Here is a 20,833-nt window from a genome sequence, read left to right as displayed (position 1 = left end):
CTCCTCCAGGGGATCTTCCCTACCCAGGGATCAAACTCATGTCTCTTATGTCTCAGAACATAAAGACATTCAGAGAATGGCTCCTGCTTTGGCAGGAGGGTTCTTTACCACTAGTGCCTCAACCCATAACAGCATCCACAGTTTTTAGCTTTCTACCAGGATCCACAGAGCATCCAGGGTTTACCACTTAAATATTAATTTGTTCCGTTGTAAATTTCTTGAGAGTAGGAACTCTGTTATTCATACCTACTTCTAAAGTCACTAGGACCACTCCTGGCACATATGAGATATTTCACAAATGTCAGATTGAATTCACTTTTGTTCAAGAAAACTCAAAATGAAGATGAGGACATTTAACCCCCAAAATCATGAAAGGTTGATAGCCTGCAGCAATTCCTGGAACTTACTGAGTCAAAGGAAATTATGTTTCCATGACACAGAATCTGTCTGGCTTTCTTAATTAGGGGTATTTGCATGATGAGAGGAGACTTGTTTCTGAATAGTCTTTGCTTTCCTCCTCTCCAATCAATGGCCTCTGCTTCTGACATCAGAATTATCTCTACAGAAACTACATGAGTCACAGAAAGAGGGTCTGACTCTCAGTAGGGGATTGAGCAGCAGGATAGAGGGAAAGCATCTTCAGATAGAGACCCCTTACTGAGACATACAGGAGAAAGGGAGGGCCCACAGCTAAGCCTCCCAGGTACCAAATGCAATAGAAACAGCAAATTAGTTTTAACCAGTGTCTCCCCAGGCTTCCCAGGCAGCACGAGTGGTAAAGAACACACCTGCCAATGAAGGAGACCTAAGAGATCCAACTTTGAGCCCTGGGTCAGAAAGATCCCCTGGAGGAGGACATGGCAACCCACTCCAGTATTCTTGCCTGGAGAATTCCAAGGTCAGAGGAGCCTGGTGGGCTACGGTCCATAGGGTTCCAAAGAGTCAAACCCAACTGAAGTTGACTTAGCAGCAGCAGCAAGTATCTCCTCACCTTCAGGATATGCTGCTACTTCCCTTCTAGCTGCTTGGTAAAGGTCTCCAAAGCCCCACACCAACGGGGCCTCTCATCCTCAGTCCCTGGACCAACTGTGAAAAGCTCAACATTCAACAACCCAGAATGAAGATGAGGTATGAGCTGTTACCGCCATCTTGCCTAATGCTCACTGAGGTCTCTTATGGACTTCAGCTATGGCATCTCAGTCCAACCACCTCAGATTCCCTGAATGGGGTTTTTCCAGACCTGAAGACATGCTTCCCATATCTTCTTCCACCACTGAAATTGTTGAATGAAGATCTCAGCAAGTCTTTGTCAGAATGGGCAGTGTTATTAAGATCTGTTTGTTCAGATCCTCAAGAAAGAGAAGTCAGATGGTTAAGCAGGAAGGAGTTCCCATGATTTCTCTTCTACCCGCAGCAGGTGTCTAGTCCTCCAGGTTGGACACCAAACAAACCTGAAGAAAGACTTCTGGAAGATGATCCAGAAAGTTGAGGCATATCTATCCAGATTACAACTGATATTAAAGGAGAGAACCTTTTCCCCACACTGCTGTGAAGAGGCTGCTGAAACACCACATCGCTAGTGAAAATGGTTAAAAACAATGAGGGGCTTGTTAGCAGTGTCTCTGAGGGGACAACACCAAATCCTTGGACTGCAGCCTCCCCTGGGAGTTCTGGGGCGAGGACTTTTGCAGCAAATGCACATAGCTTATGATTACAGGACTTTCGACCTTCATTCCGAGAAATTGGACTGGATCCTGTAAAGGCTGGGAGGAATTTGTTTTCCCCTGTGGCCTGAGTCTTGGATTAGTGTTTCTCAAATGGAGAAGATATTCTCAGAGAACCACAAGATCTCTTTGAGATTTTTTTTTAATTTGGCTCTTAATTTTAGTGATAATATAAATTTTAGCTTGTTCTGAATCATCTGAATGACTTTTAGAATGCTCCATGAAATTTCAGTACCAGAGGTTGTGCTAGTGAATGTTTTCATAACAAATGAAGCCCAGATGACATCAGGGTTTATTGTATAAGTGAGGATTTTGAAATGGTTTGAATGTAAAAAAAAAGCCAAACAAACAAAACTAGAAAACTAGTGGGAGAATTGAATCATCACATGGCAGATCCCACATGCTAATCCCACATGCTCCTTCAGAATCTTGTCTCTATCCCCTCTAGAGGTAGAGTCTGTATTTCCTCCCCTTTAACCTCAGTGGTCCTTTGTGACTGCTTCAATAAATAGAATGTGGTCAAAGTGATGCTGCATGACTTCCCAGGCTAGGTCATAAAAGATAGAACTTCTTCCTGGCTCTTGCTCTCTTTGGAACACAGTTTAGGCCCCATGGAGAGGCCACATGTCGGCATTCTGGCTGAAAGACTCAGATAAGAGTCAGAAGCCAGAGTCAAGTTCCAGGCATGTGAGTAAACAAGTTTTCAGATCAGGGATTGGCAGATTTTTGACCTGTAGGCCAAATCTGACTTATTGACTGTGTTTATGTTTTATTGGAACACAACCACGCTCACTTATTTGTCAATGGTTTCTTTCTATGTCTTATTTCTTTGTCTACAACAGACTTTAGCAGTTATAACAGAAATTCTATGGCCTGCAAAGGTAAAAATAATTTACTATCTTATCTTTTACAGAAAAGGTTTATCATTCTCTTCATTAGATGATTCCAGCCCCTGGTCTTCGAGCCAATCCAGGTAAGTCATAAGGTGTAGACACAAGCTCTCCCCAAGCCTCAACCCAAATCAAAGATTTCTAAGCAAAATAAATGCTGCTGTCTTAAGCCACTAATTTAAGGATGACTTATATACATGCCCAGTCACGTCCAACTCTTTGCAACCCCATGGACTGTAGCCCACCAGGCTCCTCTGTCCATGAAATTTTCCAGGCAAGAATACTAGAGTGGGTTATCACTCCCTTCTGCAGGGGATCTTCCCAACCCAGGGACTGAACCTGTGTCTCCTACATTTGCAGACAGATTCTTTACCACTGAGCCACCAGGGAAGCAGCTTATTTTGTAGCAATAGATGATTGAAACAGTTTTAAAAGCATACTAGATTCAAGAGGCCCTTGCCAGAGCAGATGATTTCATATTCAGATTCTACTGGTCAGAGCTTATCTTTGTATGTACCAAGTTGCAACAGTTCTTTAGCTTCAAGTATAGTACGTAATTACAATAAAGACTTTTTTTTTGGTTCCCAACTCTAAGAGTTAGATTAGATGACTCCTTTAATTCAGATTTCAATAACATCACAATGTTAATCTTATCTCAATGGAAAGATAATTTTACATTATTATCAGAAAACCTTCATTAAAATTGGTCTAAAAGACTTGATTGCTGGCATCATTATTGTGAAGTGTGTGGTCTGATTATTCTGAACTATCAAACCAAGCTTCGATGTTACTAGTGACATTCCCTGTAACATACTTAGGCAGTTATTCTCTGTATTAAGATAAAGTCAAAATGCAGACAAAAACTAAACAGAACCAAAACCAAAATTTTTCTATTTTTAAACAACTTGGGGGTTTGTTTTAGCAGAATATCATCTCTCATGTTAAATTTAATTATATAGAATTTTGTGGATTTTTAGATTTGGTTTTCTAATTGTCTAACCTGTAAATAGAGCTATACACATACAATTCTATACCTACTTTTACACATACATATATGTATGTGTTCATGTGCATGTGTGTGTGTTTGAAACATCAGAACAGGCAACAGAATAAATCTGTAATGTATCATTTTTCCTTAAAAGAGGCCTATACATACACAAAAGGACAAATATTTTATAATTCTACTTAACGGTGGCTTAGACGGTAGACGGTAAAGAATCCATCTGTAATGCAGGAGACCCAGATTCAATTCCTGGATCAGGAAGATCCCCTGGAGAAGGGATGGCTGTCCACTCCACTATTGTTGCCTGGAGAATCCCATGGTCAGAAGAACCTAGTGGACCACAGTCCATGGCATCATAAAGTGTTGGACATGACTGAGCGACTAATGCTTTCATGCTTATGTGAGGTCCCTAGAATAATCCAATTTATAGAGACAGAAAGTAGAAAAGTGTTAGCAGGGATTGTAAGAAAAGGAATGGGGAGCTACTATTTAATGGGTAGGAAATTTCAGTTTGAGGTGATGAGAAAGTTTTGAAGAGGAATGTGATGATGGTTGCACAAAAATATAAATGCATTTACTGCTACTGAATTTAAGACTTAACATGGTTAAAATTATAGATTTTATGTTATTTCTATTTTACCAAATTAAAGAGAGTAAGGGAACATTTCATGCAAAGATGGGCACAATCAGGACAGAAACAGTGAGGACCTAACAGAGACAGAAGAGATTAAGAACCTGGCAAGAATACACAGAAGAACTATACAAAAAAGGTCTTAATGACCCAGATAACCATGATAGTGTGGTCACTCACTTAGAGCCAGACATCCTAGAGGGTGAAATCAAGTAGGCCTTGGGAAGCATTCTTACAAACAAAGCTGGTAGAGGTGATGGAATTCCATCACCTGAGCTATTTCAAATCCTAGAAAATAATGCTGTTAAAGTGCTACACTCAATATGCCAGCAAATTTGGAAAAGTCAGCAGTGGCCACAGGACTGGAAGAGGTCACGTTTCATTCTAATCCGAAAAGGACAATGCCAAAGAATGTTCAAACTATCATACAGTTGCATTCATTTCACATGCTAGCAAGGTAATGCTCAAAATCCTTCAAGCTAGGCTTCAATAGTATATGAACCAAGAACTTCCAGATGTATAAATTGGATTTAGAAAAGACAGGAGGAGGAACCAGAGGAACCAGAGATCCAACTGCCAACATCCATTGGATTACGGAAAAAGCAAAGGAATTCCAAAAACATCTGCTTCATTGACTACACTAAAGCCTTTGACTGTGTTGATCACAAGAAACGAAAATTCTGAAAGGGATGGGAATACCAGATCCCCTTACCCGTCTCCTGAGAAATCTGTATGCAGGTCAAGAAGCAACAGTTAGAACTGGACATGGAACAGACTGGTTCAAAACTGGGAAAGAAGCACATCAAGGCTGTATACTGTCACCTGCTTATTTAACTGCTATGCAGAGCACATCATGAGAAATGCTGGGCTGGATGAATCACAAGCTGGAATCAAGATTGCAGGGAGAAAAGTCAACAACCTCAGATATACAGATGATACCACTCTAATGGCAGAAAGTGAAGAGGAATAAAGAATTTCTTAATGAAGGTGAAAGAGGAGAGTGGAAAAGCTGGCTTAAAACTCAACATTCAGAAAAGTAAGATCCTGGCATCTGGTCCCATCACTTCATGGCAAATGGAGAAAAAGTGAAAACAGTGACAGATTTTATTTTCTTCGGCTCCGAAATCACTGCAGATAGTGACTGCAGACATGATTAAAAGATGCTTGCTTCTTGGAAAGAAAGCTATGGCAAACATAGATAGTGTATTAAAAAGCAGAGACATCACTTTGCCAGCATAGGTCATTATAGTCAAAGCTGTGCTTTTCCTAGTAATCAGGTACAGATGTGAGAGTTAGATCATAAAGAAGGCTGAGCAGCGAAGAGTTGATGCTTTCAAACTGTGGTGCTAGAGAAGACTCTTGAGAATCCCAAACCAGTCAATCTTAAAGGAAATCAGTCTTGAATATTCATTGGAAAGACTGATGTTGAAGCTGAAGCTCCAACACTTTGGCTACCTGATGCGAACAGCCAACTCACTGGAAAAGACCCTGATGCTGGGAAAGATTAAGGGCAGGGTGAGAAGAGGGTGACAGAGAATGAGATGCTTGGATGGAGTCACTGACTCAGTGGACAGGAGTTTGAGATCTCTATCCTGAAGGACAGGGAAGACTGGCGTGCTGTAGTCCATGAGGCCACAAAGCGTCAGACACATTTAGCAACTGAACAACGACAAGAAAGGGCGGGGGAGGTGGGGCACTATACTTTCCTTAAATATGAGAAATTCCAGCTCAATCTAAAAGTAGCTGAGGATCTCTCTGGGACCTTTCCCTCAAGTCAAGATGCTTAACCTGGACCTTTGAGGTTTGAACACTGAGAAGGTGGAAAGAGCTTCTTTGGAAATGGCACCAAAGAATCAGGGCCCCGAGAAAGAGCATCTTGTTCTTAGCCTGAGCCACCCACCCTTTTTGGTGAGGGGCCCCTGAAAGCCCCAGAGCCTGGGAGGGAGGAAGTGATTCCGAGAGGAGCCGAGCATTCTAAAAGGAGAAGGCCTCCACCTGGAGGCACTCAGAAGTTTCAGCTGTAACATAACTTTTTGTTTCATACCAAATGAGAACTCCTAGAAGACAGGGATCTTGATGCAATGCTGGAGACTGAGGAACCCTTTCAACAAGAAGTGGAGACAAACAGTGAAGGAAATGGGGCAATGAGAAGGGAGATTTGAAGGTAGGCATTGAAAGGAAATGATGGAGTACATTCTAAGTGCTAGATTCTAGGCTTTACATTCTTCTCTTTTAAATCTTCACAATAACACTCACTGTTTTTCATCTCTGGTCTGTAGAAGAGGAAACTAAGGTCAGAGAGATGAGCTAATTTGCCCAAGAGGTCACACAGGTCACAAGAAGCCAGGATGAGAATGGGCTCTGCCTGGCTGTCAAATCCCCAGTCCTCGCCCCTTCTGCTTCCTTGTCGCAGCCTCTCTGGCCTTGCTCTCACCTGCTCTGTAATGGCTCTGCCTTGCTACAGCCCCCTTATCCTCCTTTTTGCAGGCTAAAAGGAGCCCTTGGGCTTTCTCTGAGTAATGTAAGAATTTGGCAAATAGTAAGGGACCCTCGAGAAGTGGAGTCTGGGGGCAACAGCAAGTTAGACTGCCCCCAGCTGGCCCCAGAATAAGACCATGGTAGGGCCCCTCATGGTGCTAGAGGAGTCACCAAACATCACTTGGGAGCACTGATAACAGATTCTTTCTTCAGGATGTTTAATTTAACATGCTGGTGCACCTGGGAACAAAGCCCTTCTGTAGGAAGATTAGGCATGCTAAACATTCTTCATAGCCAAACAGCAGTGCAACCCTTTCTAGCCACACTGAAAATAGCTCTAAAAATAATATCATGAGCAGCTCCTGTTTGCCCCATCCCAGGAGAAGGTAAACAAGTAAAATCAAAAGCAGCTGCTGCTCCAGCAGCCTCTTCCTGTATTTGTTTCTTGTCTCAGGGACGACCCACTCCCCCACCCCCACCTCTGCTTTTCCTACTCTCCACAGTTCGGCCGTCAATTCCTCTCCTCCATCAAATTAGACACAGGTGCAGCATCCATCACCAACATTTTTTCAGTGATTCTTTACACTTTACCATGAATTAGTTTTTATGTATATGGCCCATTTGACATTTTCAGAGTTGGATCAATATTCTCCAGTAACCAAACTAAGGTTCAGGCCCTGAAAGAGGATAGAGGAGGTTAGGCTAAATGACTTGTAGAGGACATGATTCCACACCTAAAGCAACTCCAGACACCTCAATGGAGCTCCCACTTGTGGGTGTGGGCCACTAGGTGACAATTACACCCCCTTCAGTGTTGCAGCTGGACCTGGACAACTGGCCTGTTCCTGGAGCACTGAGGTCTGACTTGCATATCTTTCTGGGGCAAAGATCTCTGAGAAGCTCATAAATACCCTTTCATTATAGCAACTGACTCTTTCTTATCTACTTTTAACTTCACTGGAAATACTTCTAAAATCACTCAGAGAAACCTTTAAATGAAAAGAGAAAACCTTCATACCTCAGTAGGAATTCTATCTGACCAAATATTTCTATGATATCAAGCAAGAGCCTTCATTATGTTGTGTGATTTGAAAAACCTGGGTCCTGGGGATTCCTCTTTGGAGATGCCATCCCATGCTAGCCTTCCTTTCAAGGCGGGCTGTCAGGATAGTCTGGTTAGACTACCCTCCCATGCCTCCTCCTGCACCTGGAAAAGTCCTAGCTCCCCGGCCATTCTTCTGAGAAGCCTTTTTTGAGTCCTTTCCCAAAATTTAGCCCCACCTTCTCACCAAATATGATCAAAACAGATATTTGTCATGAGACTTCTCAAGCATTAACACATCAGTTCACTGTTATTTGCCCAAATGTGTCTTCCTCACTCGACGGCAAGTGTCTAGACAGCAAGGGATAGTCTTATTTCTGATCCCCCGCCTAGCAAGCTGCCGTCCACCACCTGGAGAGCAGGTGGAGATCGAAAAGAAATCTGTTACCTCTCCGAAAATGCCAACTGTCAGAACTAACCATTATCCAGTCACTGAGCAATTTCACATCATCTCTTCTGCCCTGTCCTAGGGCCTAAAGAGCTGAATCACTAGGTGGGTAGGTGAGGAATGGGGTGTGTTTAGGTTGGATTTGAGGAGGTATATGTGTGGTGGTGTGGAAGTGCCTGACACATGGTTGGGTTCCTTTTGGACACTAATCTGCTCCCTTACATCTGCTTGCTCACAAAGAACTATCATCTGTCTGGGAAAAGTGGACAACTGGATTAAGGCCATTTCCGTCTGTCTCAAAGCTGACTTCCTTTCCAGCTGCAAGAAAATTGCCCATAGAAGGACACAATTCAGAATTATGTCCTGGAATATTTTCCACCTGCTCTGCCTCCTTCAGAGTCTTGCTACTCAAAGGGTGGTCCTCAGAACAACAGTATTAATATCACTTGGGAACTTGCTAGAAATGCAGAATCTCAGGCCCCATCCGGATATGCTGGATCAGAATCTGCATTTCTCCAAAAATCCCCAGGTGATTCATATGCACAATAAATTGTAAGAGAACTGATCTACAGTGTACCTTGCGGCCACAGGATTTCATAGTGGGTGTGGCATCTCTGTAAACTCTGGGGTGCTCTATCTCATTGCAAAAAGTCAGGGTCACAGTGGAATAAGTCAAATTCGGCACACTTTAGGTGTTTAAGAGGGCCTGTTATTTGGCAATGTTTGGGCATTAAACAGCCCTGGCACATTTTTAGTTTATTGGGAGTTAACCATAAATCTCCAACTGGTGGCAACCTGTACAAGAGACCATAGTCTCTTGTCAGACTCTCAAAATATTCTTCAACATTAACCAGGCCATAATACCGTGGTCACCAAGGGGAAGTGTATAGACAAAGGTAAAGACAAAATGAAGGTTCTCTGACAAGCATTGGAGAACCATTGCTATCCAATGAAGTTTTCTTAGTAACTGCATCAGACAAATCTAAGAATTAGCAAGCCACCTGGGGTGGGAGTGAGGGAGTCACATGACCTGTGAAGTGTTGTAGCCTGGACTTACTTCAGTGATACTCACAAAATCTGAAGAGGCCCCTGAACTAAACTGTGGTCAACCCCAGGAATCCTCTGCAGGGCAGTAGGCCCAGCAAGGATGGCCTGGGACTGACCTCGGCCACACTCTGGTTTCTGTAATTGGAGCAGGACACTGTTCCCAGGACTTCCTGAGGTCAGATGAGTTAAGGGTCAGAGCCGAACATGTTCTCAGGGATGATAGGAATTGAGTCCACCCGGGAAAGGAGGCCGTGCCACTCACATAAGTGTGCAGATTGCCAGGGTGCATCCCTGGCAGAGAAACATCCACAGGGCAGACAGCAGGTGGCAGCCTGGGGGTGAGGCAGCAGTGTGCGTGGCTCGCTTAATGTGAGGAATCTCTTGAGGATCTGCAAGGCATTGTGCAGACTTGACAATAAAGCCCGAACTGGTGCTCAGGAGACAGGCAGAGACTGAACTGTTGTGCTAAGACAGTTCCAAGAAACAGAACAAACTGAGGCAAAGAAAGGAAGCATACTTTCATAGATTTTAATAAAGATTCAAAGTAGAAATGGAAAAAATGAGGTCGAGGAGGTAAAAAGCAAGATGAAATTGAAACTGAAGACCTGTTCTGTTACAACCCAAGTTTTACCCTGAGTTGACCTTGAGTGTCGAAAGCTTGTATCATTTAGTTTCTTCTTTTTGCCTTTCTCTTGGTATGCAGGAAGTGACTCCTTGCCCCTTTGCTCCCACTCAGGTCCTAATAGAACCCTTTATTCCTCTATTTCCAACTACAATGGCTTTCCTAACAATTTGCCAACAGCCCCTGGTATGGAAGCTGTCATTGACCCATGAAGTCTCTAGTCAGAAACTGTAGCCGGACCAGTGTGAACAATGTGTGTCTTTAACTATACATTTCATATATATGTGTGTGTGTGCTGTGTGCATGCTAAGTCACTCCAGTGATGTCCAGCTCTGTGCAACCCTATGGACTATAGCCCACCAGGCTCCTCTGTCCATGGGATTCTCTAGGCAAGAACACTGGAATGGGTTGCCATGCCCTCCTCCAGGCGATCTTCCAGAATCAGGGACTGAACCTGTGGCTCTTGTGTCTTCTGCATTGGCAGGTGGGTTCTTTACCGCTAGCATCAAGCCTCATATATATAATATATATATTTTATATATAAAATTTTATGGTAACTTTAATAATATTTTCATTTAAAAATATTTCTTAATTTTGTGGTAACAACTTAATAATAACTATATATAGTTATTAAATTTTTTATACTTCATTTAAACTTTATGTTTGTTATAAAACCACAAAAATTACCCATAACCCCTTCACCTAAATAAAACCATTTTTCTCAGTCATTCCTGTGTGCCTTAGAATGACAAATAAGCACAGCTGAATAGAACCCATGTTGTCCGAGGCCACACCTGTCTGAAATAAAATAGAGTCACAGTAATGGTAAAACTGGGATTTCTCTGGATCTGCTGTCATCTTCAGTTCTGGGAAATCTGACCGCTCTCAAATTCCACCCACCTATTCTGGGAGTTCCTAACCAAGGGTAGGGTGGGGGAGGTCTCTTGTGTTTTCCCAAAGAAGGTTTTTTCAGTTACAAAGCGACCTTTACTATCATCCCTCTCTCCCTTCCTGTTCTGAACATTTTGGTGTTACCTCCTGCATGCCTCTCAAACTGTAACTTCTTCCCTAATATCCACACCCCAAAGATAGCTGTGCCCCCCCCAGTCTTTATCTTTGTACAAGGCTCTCAATGTCTTACAAGCCTTGGGGTCTCCACCATGATCCCTGAGTACTGGATGAAAAGGCAGACTGAGTGAATGATCGGATGCTGCACTTGGAATCACACTGTGAGATATACTCCTGACCATGCATGTGTGCTAAATCGCTTTAGTCGTGTCTGACTCTTTGTGGCTCTGGGGACTGCAGCCTGCGAGGCTCCTCTGTTCATGGGAGTTTTCAGGCAAGAATATGGACTGGGTTGCCATACCCTTCTCCAGTGCCTGGGTAGACCCATATTTTATTTTATTATTATTATTTTTAATCTTTTTTTTTCCATTTATTTTTATTAGTTGGAGGCTAATTACTTTACATCATTACAGTAGTTTTTGTCATACATTGAAATGAATTAGCCATGGATTTACATGTATTCCCCATCCCAGTCCCCCCTCCCACATCCCTCTCCACCCGATCCCTCTGGGTCTTCCCAGTGCACCAGGCCCGAGCACTTGTCTCATGCATCCAACCTGGGCTGGTGATCTGTTTCACCCTAGATAATATACATGTTTCAATGCTGTTCTCTTGAAACATCCCACCCTCGCCTTCTCCCAGAGTCCACAAGTCTGTTCTATACATCTGGGTCTCTTTTTCTGTTTTGCATATAGGGTTATCGTTACCATCTTTCTAAAGTCCATATATATGTGTTAGTATACTGTAATGGTCTTTATCTTTCTGGCTTACTTCGCTCTGTATAATGGGCTCCAGTTTCATCCATCTCATTAGAACTGATTCAAATGAATTCTTTTTAATGGCTGAGTAATATTCCATGGTGTATATGTACCACAGCTTCCTCATCCATTCGTCTGCTGATGGGCATCTGGGTTGCTTCCATGTCCTGGCTATTATAAACAGTGCTGCGGTGAACATTGGGGTGCACGTGTCTCTTTCAGATCTGGTTTCCTTGGTGTGTATGCCCAGAAGTGGGATTGCTGGGTCATATGGCAGTTCTATCTCCAGCTTTTTAAGAAATCTCCACACTGTTTTCCATAGTGGCTGTACTAATTTGCATTCCCACCAACAGTGTAAGAGGGTTCCCTTTTCTCCACACTCTCTCCAGCATTTATTGCTTGTAGACTTTTGGATAGCAGCCATCCTGACTGGCGTATAATGGTACCTCATTGTGGTTTTGATTTGCATTTCTCTGATAATGAGTGATGTTGAGCATCTTTTCATGTGTTTGTTAGCCATGTGTTTGTTAGCCATCTGTATGTCTTCCTTGGAGAAATGTCTGTTGAGTTCTTTGGCCTATTTTTTGATTGTAGACCCATATTTTAGTTTTTAGTTCAGTCACTCAGTTGTGTCCAACTCTTTGCGACACCATGAACCACAACACGCCAGGCCTCCCTGTCTATCACCAACTGCAGGCATCCACCCAAACCCGTGTCTATTGGGTCGGTGATGCCATCCAACCATCTCATCCTCTGTCATCCCCTTCTCCTCCTGCCCTCCATCTTTCCCAGCATCAGGGTCTTTTCAAATGAGTCAGCTCTCCGCATCAGGTGGCCAAAGTATTGGAGTTTCAGCTTCAACATCAGTCCTTCCAATGAACACTCGGGACTGATCTGCTTTAGGATGGATTGGTTGGATCTCCTTGCAGTCCAAGAGACTCTCAAGAGTCTTCTCCAGCACCACAGTTCAAAAGCATCAATTCTTCGATGCTCAGCTTTCTTTACAGTCCAATTCTCACATCCATACATGACCACTGGAAAAACCATAGCCTTGACTAGATGGACCTTTGTGGACAAAGTAATGTCTCTGCTTTCTAATATGCTGTCTAGGATGGTCATAACTTTCCTTCCAAGGAGTAAGTGTCTTTTAATTTCATGGCTGCAATCACCATCTGCAGTGATTTTGGAGCCCCCCAAAGTAAAGTCAGCCACTGTTTCCACTCTTTTCCCATCTATTTGCCATGAAGTGATAGGACTGAATACCATGATCTTAGTTTTCTGAATGTTGAGCTTTAAGCCAACTTTTTCACTCTCCTCTTTTACTTTCATAAAAACGCTCTTTAGTTCTTCTTCACTCTCTGCCATAAGGGTGGTGTCATCTACATATCTGAGGTTTTTTATATTTCTCCCGGCAATCTTGATTCCAGCTTGTGCTTCCTCTAGCTCAGTGTTTCTCATGATGTACTCTGCATATAAGTTAAATAAGCAGGGTGACAATGTACAGCCTTGACATACTCCTTTTCCTATTTGGAACCAGTCTGTTGTTCCATGTCCAGTTCTAACTGTTGCTTCCTGACCTGCATGCAGGCTTCTGTGTTTGGTTGTGTGTAATCACCAGTGCTGCAGAGATGGCTCTGCATCTAGCAAGTCCATCAGAACTCAAGTGATAGAGGGTGGTGTTAAAGTAGCAAAGAACCTTAAAATTGTTTCAATTAATTGATTGTTTCAATTAAAGTTTGCAATCTCCTGCTTTAGTTCTTAGTGGTCACAAATGGAGATACAATTCACAACCTAATGTCACCATTAAGAACTGGAAAGGTGGATGGGTTTTGCTATTGGAATTCAAAGGATTGATTCAACTAGGCTGAGAGTCAGAGAAGTCCACACAGAATATGAGATATGAGCCTGGTTTCTGTTCAAACACTGCTATGTCCAACTCTTTGCGACCCCATGGACTGCAGCATGCCAGGCTTCCCTGTGTTCACTATCTCCTGGAGTTCGTTCAAACTTATATCCATTGAGTCGGTGATACCATCCAACCACCTCATCCCTCTGTTGCCCACTTCTCCCCCTCCCCTCAATCTTTCCCAGCATCAGGGTCTTTTCTAATGAGTCAGATTTTCCCATCGGGTGGCCAAAGTATTGGAGCTTCAGCTTGAGCATCAGTCCTTGCAATGAATATTCAGGGTTGCTTTCCTTTAGGATTGACTGGTTTGATCTCCTTGCTGTCCAGTTTTTAGAAATAAGTAAAATTGATGTAGGTAGGAGAAGCTGGTGAAAGCTTACTGTGTGGAGAAGAGCATATGAACAGAGCACAGAGGCAGGAAAGCACAAGGCTAGTTCAGTGATCCATTTGGCTTTAACTATGGTGGTGAGACATGTAGCAGGAAAGATACAGGGACTGCCACACTGAAGAAAAGTCTTAATGCCAGCTCAGGAGTCTGTATTTTTCCTAAAGGCACAGAGATAGTGAAAGATTTTCTGCACATGAATGACATGATGAAATTGGTGTTTTAAAGAAAATTGTTCTAGTACTTGGATTCAGAAAACATAGGAGAGAAAATCTGAAGGAGATCGAGACAAATATATTTATTGTCCTGAGGTCTTTAGATTTCTTTGAATCTTCCTTTAAATTGCTTGTTTAAGGCTTCCCTGATGGTCCAAATGTTGAGAATCTACCTGCCAATGCAAGGGATGTGGGTTCAATCCCTGATCCGGGAAGATCCCACATGCTGTGTGGCAGCTAAGCCCTGGGAACAACTGCAGAACCCGTGCCCTAGAGCCTGTATTCCACAACAAGAGAAGTCACCACAACGAGAAGTCTGCACACTGCAACTAGACATTAGCCACCACTTGCCGCAATGAGTTCAGCAACGAAGATGCAGCCAAAAACAAATAAATAATGAATAAATAAAAATAATTTTTTTTAAATTGCTTGTTTAAATATGATGTGAATGATGTGAGGTCGCTCAGTCGTGTCCAACCCTTTGGGACCCCATGGACTGTAACCCACCAGGCTCCTCCGTCAATGGGATTTTCCAGGCAAGAATACTGGAGTGGTTGCCATTTCCTTCTCTAGGAGAACTTCCCAACCCAGGGATCAAACTCAGGTCTCCTGCGTCGCAGGTAGACGCTTTAACCTCTGAGCCACTAGGGAAGCCCTGCTGCTGCTGCTGCTACTAAGTCACTTCAGTCGTGTCCGACTCTGTGCGACCCCATAGACAGCAGCCCACCAGGCTCCCCCGGCCCTGGGGATTCTCCAGGCAAGAATGCTGGAGTGGGTTGTCATTTCCTTCTCCAATGCATGAAAGTGAAAAGTGAAAGTGAAGTCGTTCAGTCGTGTCTGACTCTTAGCGACCCCATGGACTACAGCCCACCAGGCTCCTCCGTCCATGGGATTTTCCAGGCAAGAGTATTGGAGTGGGGTGCCATTGCCTTCTCTGAGGGAAGCCCTAGTTATTGCTAATTCCAGTGACTGCTTTGGATACAAATTATTCTTCACAATTTTTGAAATGCTACTTTTTAAATTAACATGTAGTTGATTTATAATATAATATTAGTTTTAGGTGGATAGCATAGTGATTCAGTATTTTTAAGATTTACTCCATTAAAAATTATTACAAGATAATGGCTACAGTTCCCTGCACTATATGATATATCCTGGTTTTTATCTATTTTATACACAGTAGTTTGTATGTCCTAATCCCATACCCTAACTTGCTTCTTCCCCTCCTCTCTCCCCTTCAATAACCACTGGTTTGTTTTCATATCTGTGAGGCTGTTTCTGTTTTGTTATTTATGTTTGTTTATTTTATTTTCTTGGTTCCATATATAAATGACTTTGTTATGATATTTATCTCTCTCTGTCTAACTTATTTCACTAAGCATAATATTCTGTAGGTCTGCCCTATGTGTTGCTGTAAATGGCAGAATTTCATTCTTTTTTATGACTGACATTTTTTTATGTGTGTCTGTCTATATATACCACATCTTCCTTATCTATTCAGTCTGTTGATGGGCATTTAGGTTGCTTCCATATCTTGGCTATTGTAAGTAGTACTGCTATGAAGATTGCAGTGCGTCTATCTTTTTTTTTTTTCATTTATTTTTACTAGTTGGAGGCTAATCACTTTACAGTATTGTAGTGGTTTTTGCTATACATTGACATGAATCAACCATGGATCCACACGTGTTCCCCATCCTGATCCCCCCCTCCCGCCCCCCTCCCCATCCCATCCCTCCGGGTCTTCCCAGTGTACCTGCCCTGAGCACTTGTCTCATGCATCCAACCTGGGCTGGTGATCTGTTTCACCCTTGATAGTATACTTGTTTCAATGCTATTCTCTCAGAACATCCCACCCTTGCCTTCTCACATGTATCTTTTTGATATAGTGTTTTCATTTTTTTTTCTAGATATCTACTCAGAAGTAGAATTGCTGGATCATAAGGTAATTCTATTTTTAGTTTTTTGAAGACCCTCTATACTGTTTTCCATAATGGCTGCATCAGTGTACATGCCCACAAACAATGTACAAGGGTTCTCTTTTCTCCACATTGTTGCTGCATTTCACTTGCCAAGTTGTGTCCAACTCTTTGTGACCCCATAAACTGCAGCACACCAGGCTTCCCTGTCCTTCACTATCTCCCGGAGTTTTCTCAAACTCATGTCCATTGAGTCAATGATGCCATCCAACCATCTCATCCTCTATTGCCCCTTTCTCCTTCTGCCCTCAATCTTTCCCAGCATCAAAGTCTTTTCCAATGAGTCAGCTCTTTGCATCAGGTGATCAAAGTATTGGGGCTTCAGCTTTAGCATCAGTCCTTCCAATGAATCCTAAAGGTTGATTTTCTTTAGGATTGACTGGTTTGATCTCCTTGTTGTCCAAGGGACTCTCAAGAGTCTTCTCCAACACCACAATTCGAAAGCATCAATTCTTTGGCACTCAGCCTTCTTTATGGTCCAACTCTCACATCCATATGTGATTACTGGAAAAACCATAGCTTTGACTACATGGACCTTTGTCGAGAAAGTGATGTCTCTGCTTTTTAAAGTGCCGTCTAGGTTCTCCACATTCTCTCCAACATTGGTTTCTTGTAGTCTTTTAATGATAGTCATTCTGACAGGTGTGAGGTGATATCTCATTGTGTTGAATATCATTCCTCCGATAATTAGCAATGTTGAGCATCTTTTCATGTGCATTAAACATCTGTATATCTTCCTTGAAAAAATGTCTATTTAGGTCTTCTGCCTATTTTTTTATTAAGTTGTTTGAATTTTTAGTGTTAAGGTATGTGAGCTATTTATGTAGTTTGGATAGTAACCGCTTGGCAGCCATATTATCTACAGTTTGTTTTTATTTTTGCATTCCATAAGTTGTCTTCTCATTTTGTCAGTGGCTTCCTTTGCCATGCAAAAACTTTTAGGTTTAATTAGGTCCCATTTGTTTATTTTGTTTTTATTTCTTTTGCCTTAGAAGACAGATCCAAAAAAGTATTGCTATAATTTATGTCAAAGAGTTTTCCACCTATGTTTGTTCTAGGACTTTTATAGTTTCAGAGCTTACATTTAAGTCCTTAATCCATTTCAAGTTTATATTTGTATATGGTTTGAGAAAATGTTTTGATTTCATTTTTATATGTAACCATCCAGTTTTCCCAGCACCATTTGTTGAAGAGATCGTTTTCTTCATTGCATACTCTTGCCTCCTTTGTCATGGGTTCATTGGCCACAGGTGCATGGATTTATTTCTGTGCTCTCTATTAGGCTCTATTGGTCCATGTGTCTATTTTGTGTCACCACCACTATGTTTTGATTATGTAGCTTTGTAGAACAGTCTGAAGTCAGCAAGTGTGATACTGTCAACTTTGTTCTTTTCTCTCAAGATTGTTTTGACAATTTGGGATCTTTTGTGGTTCCATATGAATTTTGGAATTATTTTTTCTTGTTCTGTGAAAAATGTCATGGGTATTTTGAGAGATATTGCATTAAACTTATAGATTACTTTAGGTAGTATGGACATACAACATCAGCTCTTCCAATTCAAGAGCACAGGATAATCTTTCCATTTATTTGTATCGTCTTCAAATTTCCTTCATCGATGTTTCATATTTTTCAGATTATACTTCTTTCACTGCCTTGGTTAAATTGATTTCTAGATATTTTAATCTTTTTGATGTAATTTTAGCATGATTTTTTAAAAAACCTTTCTATTTTTGTAGGGGGGAGCGGGCGCTGGCTGCATCTTGCGGCTTGCAGGGTCTTAGTTCTCCAACCAGAAACTGAACCCAGGCCCTGTCAGGAAAAGCACTGAGTTCTAACCACTGGACCAACAGGGAATTCCCCTTAGCTTTCTCTTTCTGGTAGTTCATTATTAGTACATAGAAATACAACTTTTTTCTCTAAATTAATCTTGCATTCTGAAACTTTACTGAATTTGTTTATTAGTTTTAATAGTTTTGTGGTGGAGACTTTATTTATTTATTTATTTTTTATTTTTATTTTTTCCATTTATTTTTATTAGTTGGAGGCTAATTACTTTACATCATTACAGTAGTTTTTGTCATACATTGAAATGAATTAGCCATGGATTTACATGTATTCCCCATCCCGGTCCCCCCTCCCACCTCCCTCTCCACCCTATCCCTCTGGGTCTTCCCAGCGCACCAGGCCCAAGCACTTGTCTCATGCACCCAACCTGGGCTGGTGATCTGTTTCACCCTAGATAATATACATGTTTCAATGCTGTTCTCTTGAAACATCCCACCCTCGCCTTCACCCAGAGTCCACAAGTCTGTTCTATACATCTGAGTCTCTTTTTCTGTTTTGCATATAGGGTTATCGTTACCATCTTTCTAAAGTCCATATATATGTGTTAGTATACTATAATGGTCTTTATCTTTCTGGCTTACTTCGCTCTGTATAATGGGCTCCAGCTTTAGATTTTTCTATATAAAATATCAGGTCATCTGTAAATAGTGACGGTTTTAGTTCTTCCCTTCCAATCTGTATGCTTTTTATTTCTTTTTCTTGTCTGACTGTTATGGCTAGGATTTTCAATACTCTGTTAAATAGAAGTGGTAAGAGTGAGCATCCTTATCTTGTTTCTAAATGTAGAGGAAAGGCTTTCAGTTTTTCACCACTGAGTGTGAGTTTAGTGGTGGGTTTCTTATAAATGGCCTACATTATGTTGAGATATGGTCCCTCTATATCCACTTTGATGACAGTATTTATCATGAAATGATGCTGAATGTTGTCAAATTCTTTTTCTGTATCTATTGAGTTGATCATGTTATTTTTATCCTTCCTTTTGTTAATGTGGTGGTGCACACTGTTTGATTTGTTAATGTTGTGCCATTCTTGCATCTTCAGAATAAATCTAACTTGATTTCTTTGGATCTTGCTCTAAATTGATTGTTTAAATATAGTTATTGCTAATTCTAGTGAATATTCCAAGTACATATTATTCTTTGACAATTTAAAGATTTCTATTTTTGATGGCAAAAAATTACTGAGTAGAGTAGCACTCTTTGTTATTCCCTTAACCATGCTTATAGGAAGGTCAGCTGCTTAAAACATCAGACTATATATAATTTACCTGTTAGTACATTAGAATAAATAGCCTTTAGTAACTATAAATTCATCAGAGAGAGTGTAAAAATGGCATGTATTTTGGGCTGAACTTCTGGTTAGCAAACCAGAAAATGTGAGATAAATGTGTTTCAAATATGAAAGGTATACACATTCAGATGACTTCATGAATTTTTTTTTCCTCAAATGTGTAAAATATTGTGTGCATCTGTTTTTCTTATTTACAAAAATAATGGTCTTTCTCAAAGTGCTTACATGGATGTTACACCTTTGTTTTGGTTTGGTTTGATTTGGTTTTGTATGGGTTGGGGTTTTTTGTTTTGTTTTGCTTTATTACTTTTTGAAACAATTACAGAAGTAAAGAAAATGTTTTATTTTTTGCCTTTCTGTATTTGGAGAACTCCCTATCTATGAATCTTGATGGGAGCAAATCTTGCAGATTCTCACTTTCCAGTTTCTTTGTCCTTGAGCATGGGAGAATGCCCTAAGATCAGTCAAACAAATGTGAACTTCCTGGACCTTGAAAAATGGGTTTTCACAAAGAAGCATGTGTCCATTTTTGATGACAGGTGAGCGCAGAAGAGCTTCTGGTTAGCAGCAGTAGTATCCAGCACTGAAAGCTGGGCAGTACTGTGAGCCGTGGTGACCAGGAGTTAGTGGCAGCAACAGCAATGTCCTTATCAGTACAGTTCCTGGTTCAGTTTGGGGTTCCCTAGTTATTTCCTTCCTCTTAAACTTGTTCTTACAGACTGCGAGTTCTGTGAGTTCCCAATATCCTTTAAATAATTTCCTTTTCCACTAAAATCAGCCTTGGTCAGCCTCTGTTGTTTGTAAGAACCTTGACTGATACGTGTAAGTTTATTGTTTAAAAAAGAAAGAGAAGACACAAAATGAAACCATACATAAGCTCCTTTATGATAACAACCTTTAACATTTTATTTCTAAAGGCATTCATAATTTGTTTCATACATCCATATGTATTAAAATACACACATGTGCATGTGTGTGCACACACAATTAGTTAAGGTGCTTTTAGATGCAAGTAACAGAAACTTCAACTCAAATTGTCTATAACAGAGCTGCTATTCTTGGCTTCCTGACCTTCAGCCTCACCTAGGCCTTATAGACTGAAGAGTACAGACTGACCTCCTAGCTATCCTTAATGATTCTGATTGTCCTAATCCTATTATGAGTCTACCAATATCATTCCATAGAGCCAGGAGATCCTGGACTCCACTAATTACAGTGACTGCCTTTTGACTGAGTGTAGAACCAGCAGCTGCCTACCTACAAAGGCTAAGGTTTTGTGGAACAGCAGAGGCTCACCCACAGGGGAAACCCAAGGGCCTCTAAGTAGAGCTCTGAGGTGACAAACACTTTCTAGACCACAGCATCTGAATCTATGACACCACTCTTGTACTCCTCCCTAGCCTCTTTCAACCCTTCCTGCTCAGATATAAGAGTTTTTCTTGGATTTTGATTTCCATGCATGTCCTTTCTTGGGTCTAGCATCATCTATGGTTGCCTTGAATTC

General features: G+C 41.4%; 1 protein-coding gene across 2 annotated transcripts in view; it reads left to right on the top strand.

Moving 5' to 3' along the window:
• The first annotated feature begins 687 nt into the window (after positions 1-687).
• The window catches only part of GSK3B (glycogen synthase kinase 3 beta), a 275,257-nt gene continuing 255,111 nt past the window's right edge, over positions 688-20,833 (top strand). The window contains exons 1-2 of one of the 2 annotated variants that reach the window (XM_020901778.2): positions 688-703; positions 2,638-2,697. In XM_020901778.2, coding sequence (XP_020757437.1) covers positions 2,664-2,697 — 34 coding nt within the window. In that variant the 5' untranslated portion in view covers positions 688-703; positions 2,638-2,663. Of the gene's footprint in view, positions 704-2,314; positions 2,412-2,637; positions 2,698-20,833 lie in introns of those variants that run through there. The other variant, XM_020901774.2, reaches the window with a different exon arrangement.

Source organism: Odocoileus virginianus, chromosome 4 (genome assembly GCF_023699985.2).
Source record: "Odocoileus virginianus isolate 20LAN1187 ecotype Illinois chromosome 4, Ovbor_1.2, whole genome shotgun sequence".
In the NCBI taxonomy this organism is placed as follows: Eukaryota; Metazoa; Chordata; class Mammalia; order Artiodactyla; family Cervidae; genus Odocoileus; species Odocoileus virginianus.
The sequence above is the reverse complement of the archived record's forward strand: the minus strand, read 5'-3'. Positions and strand labels throughout refer to the sequence as shown.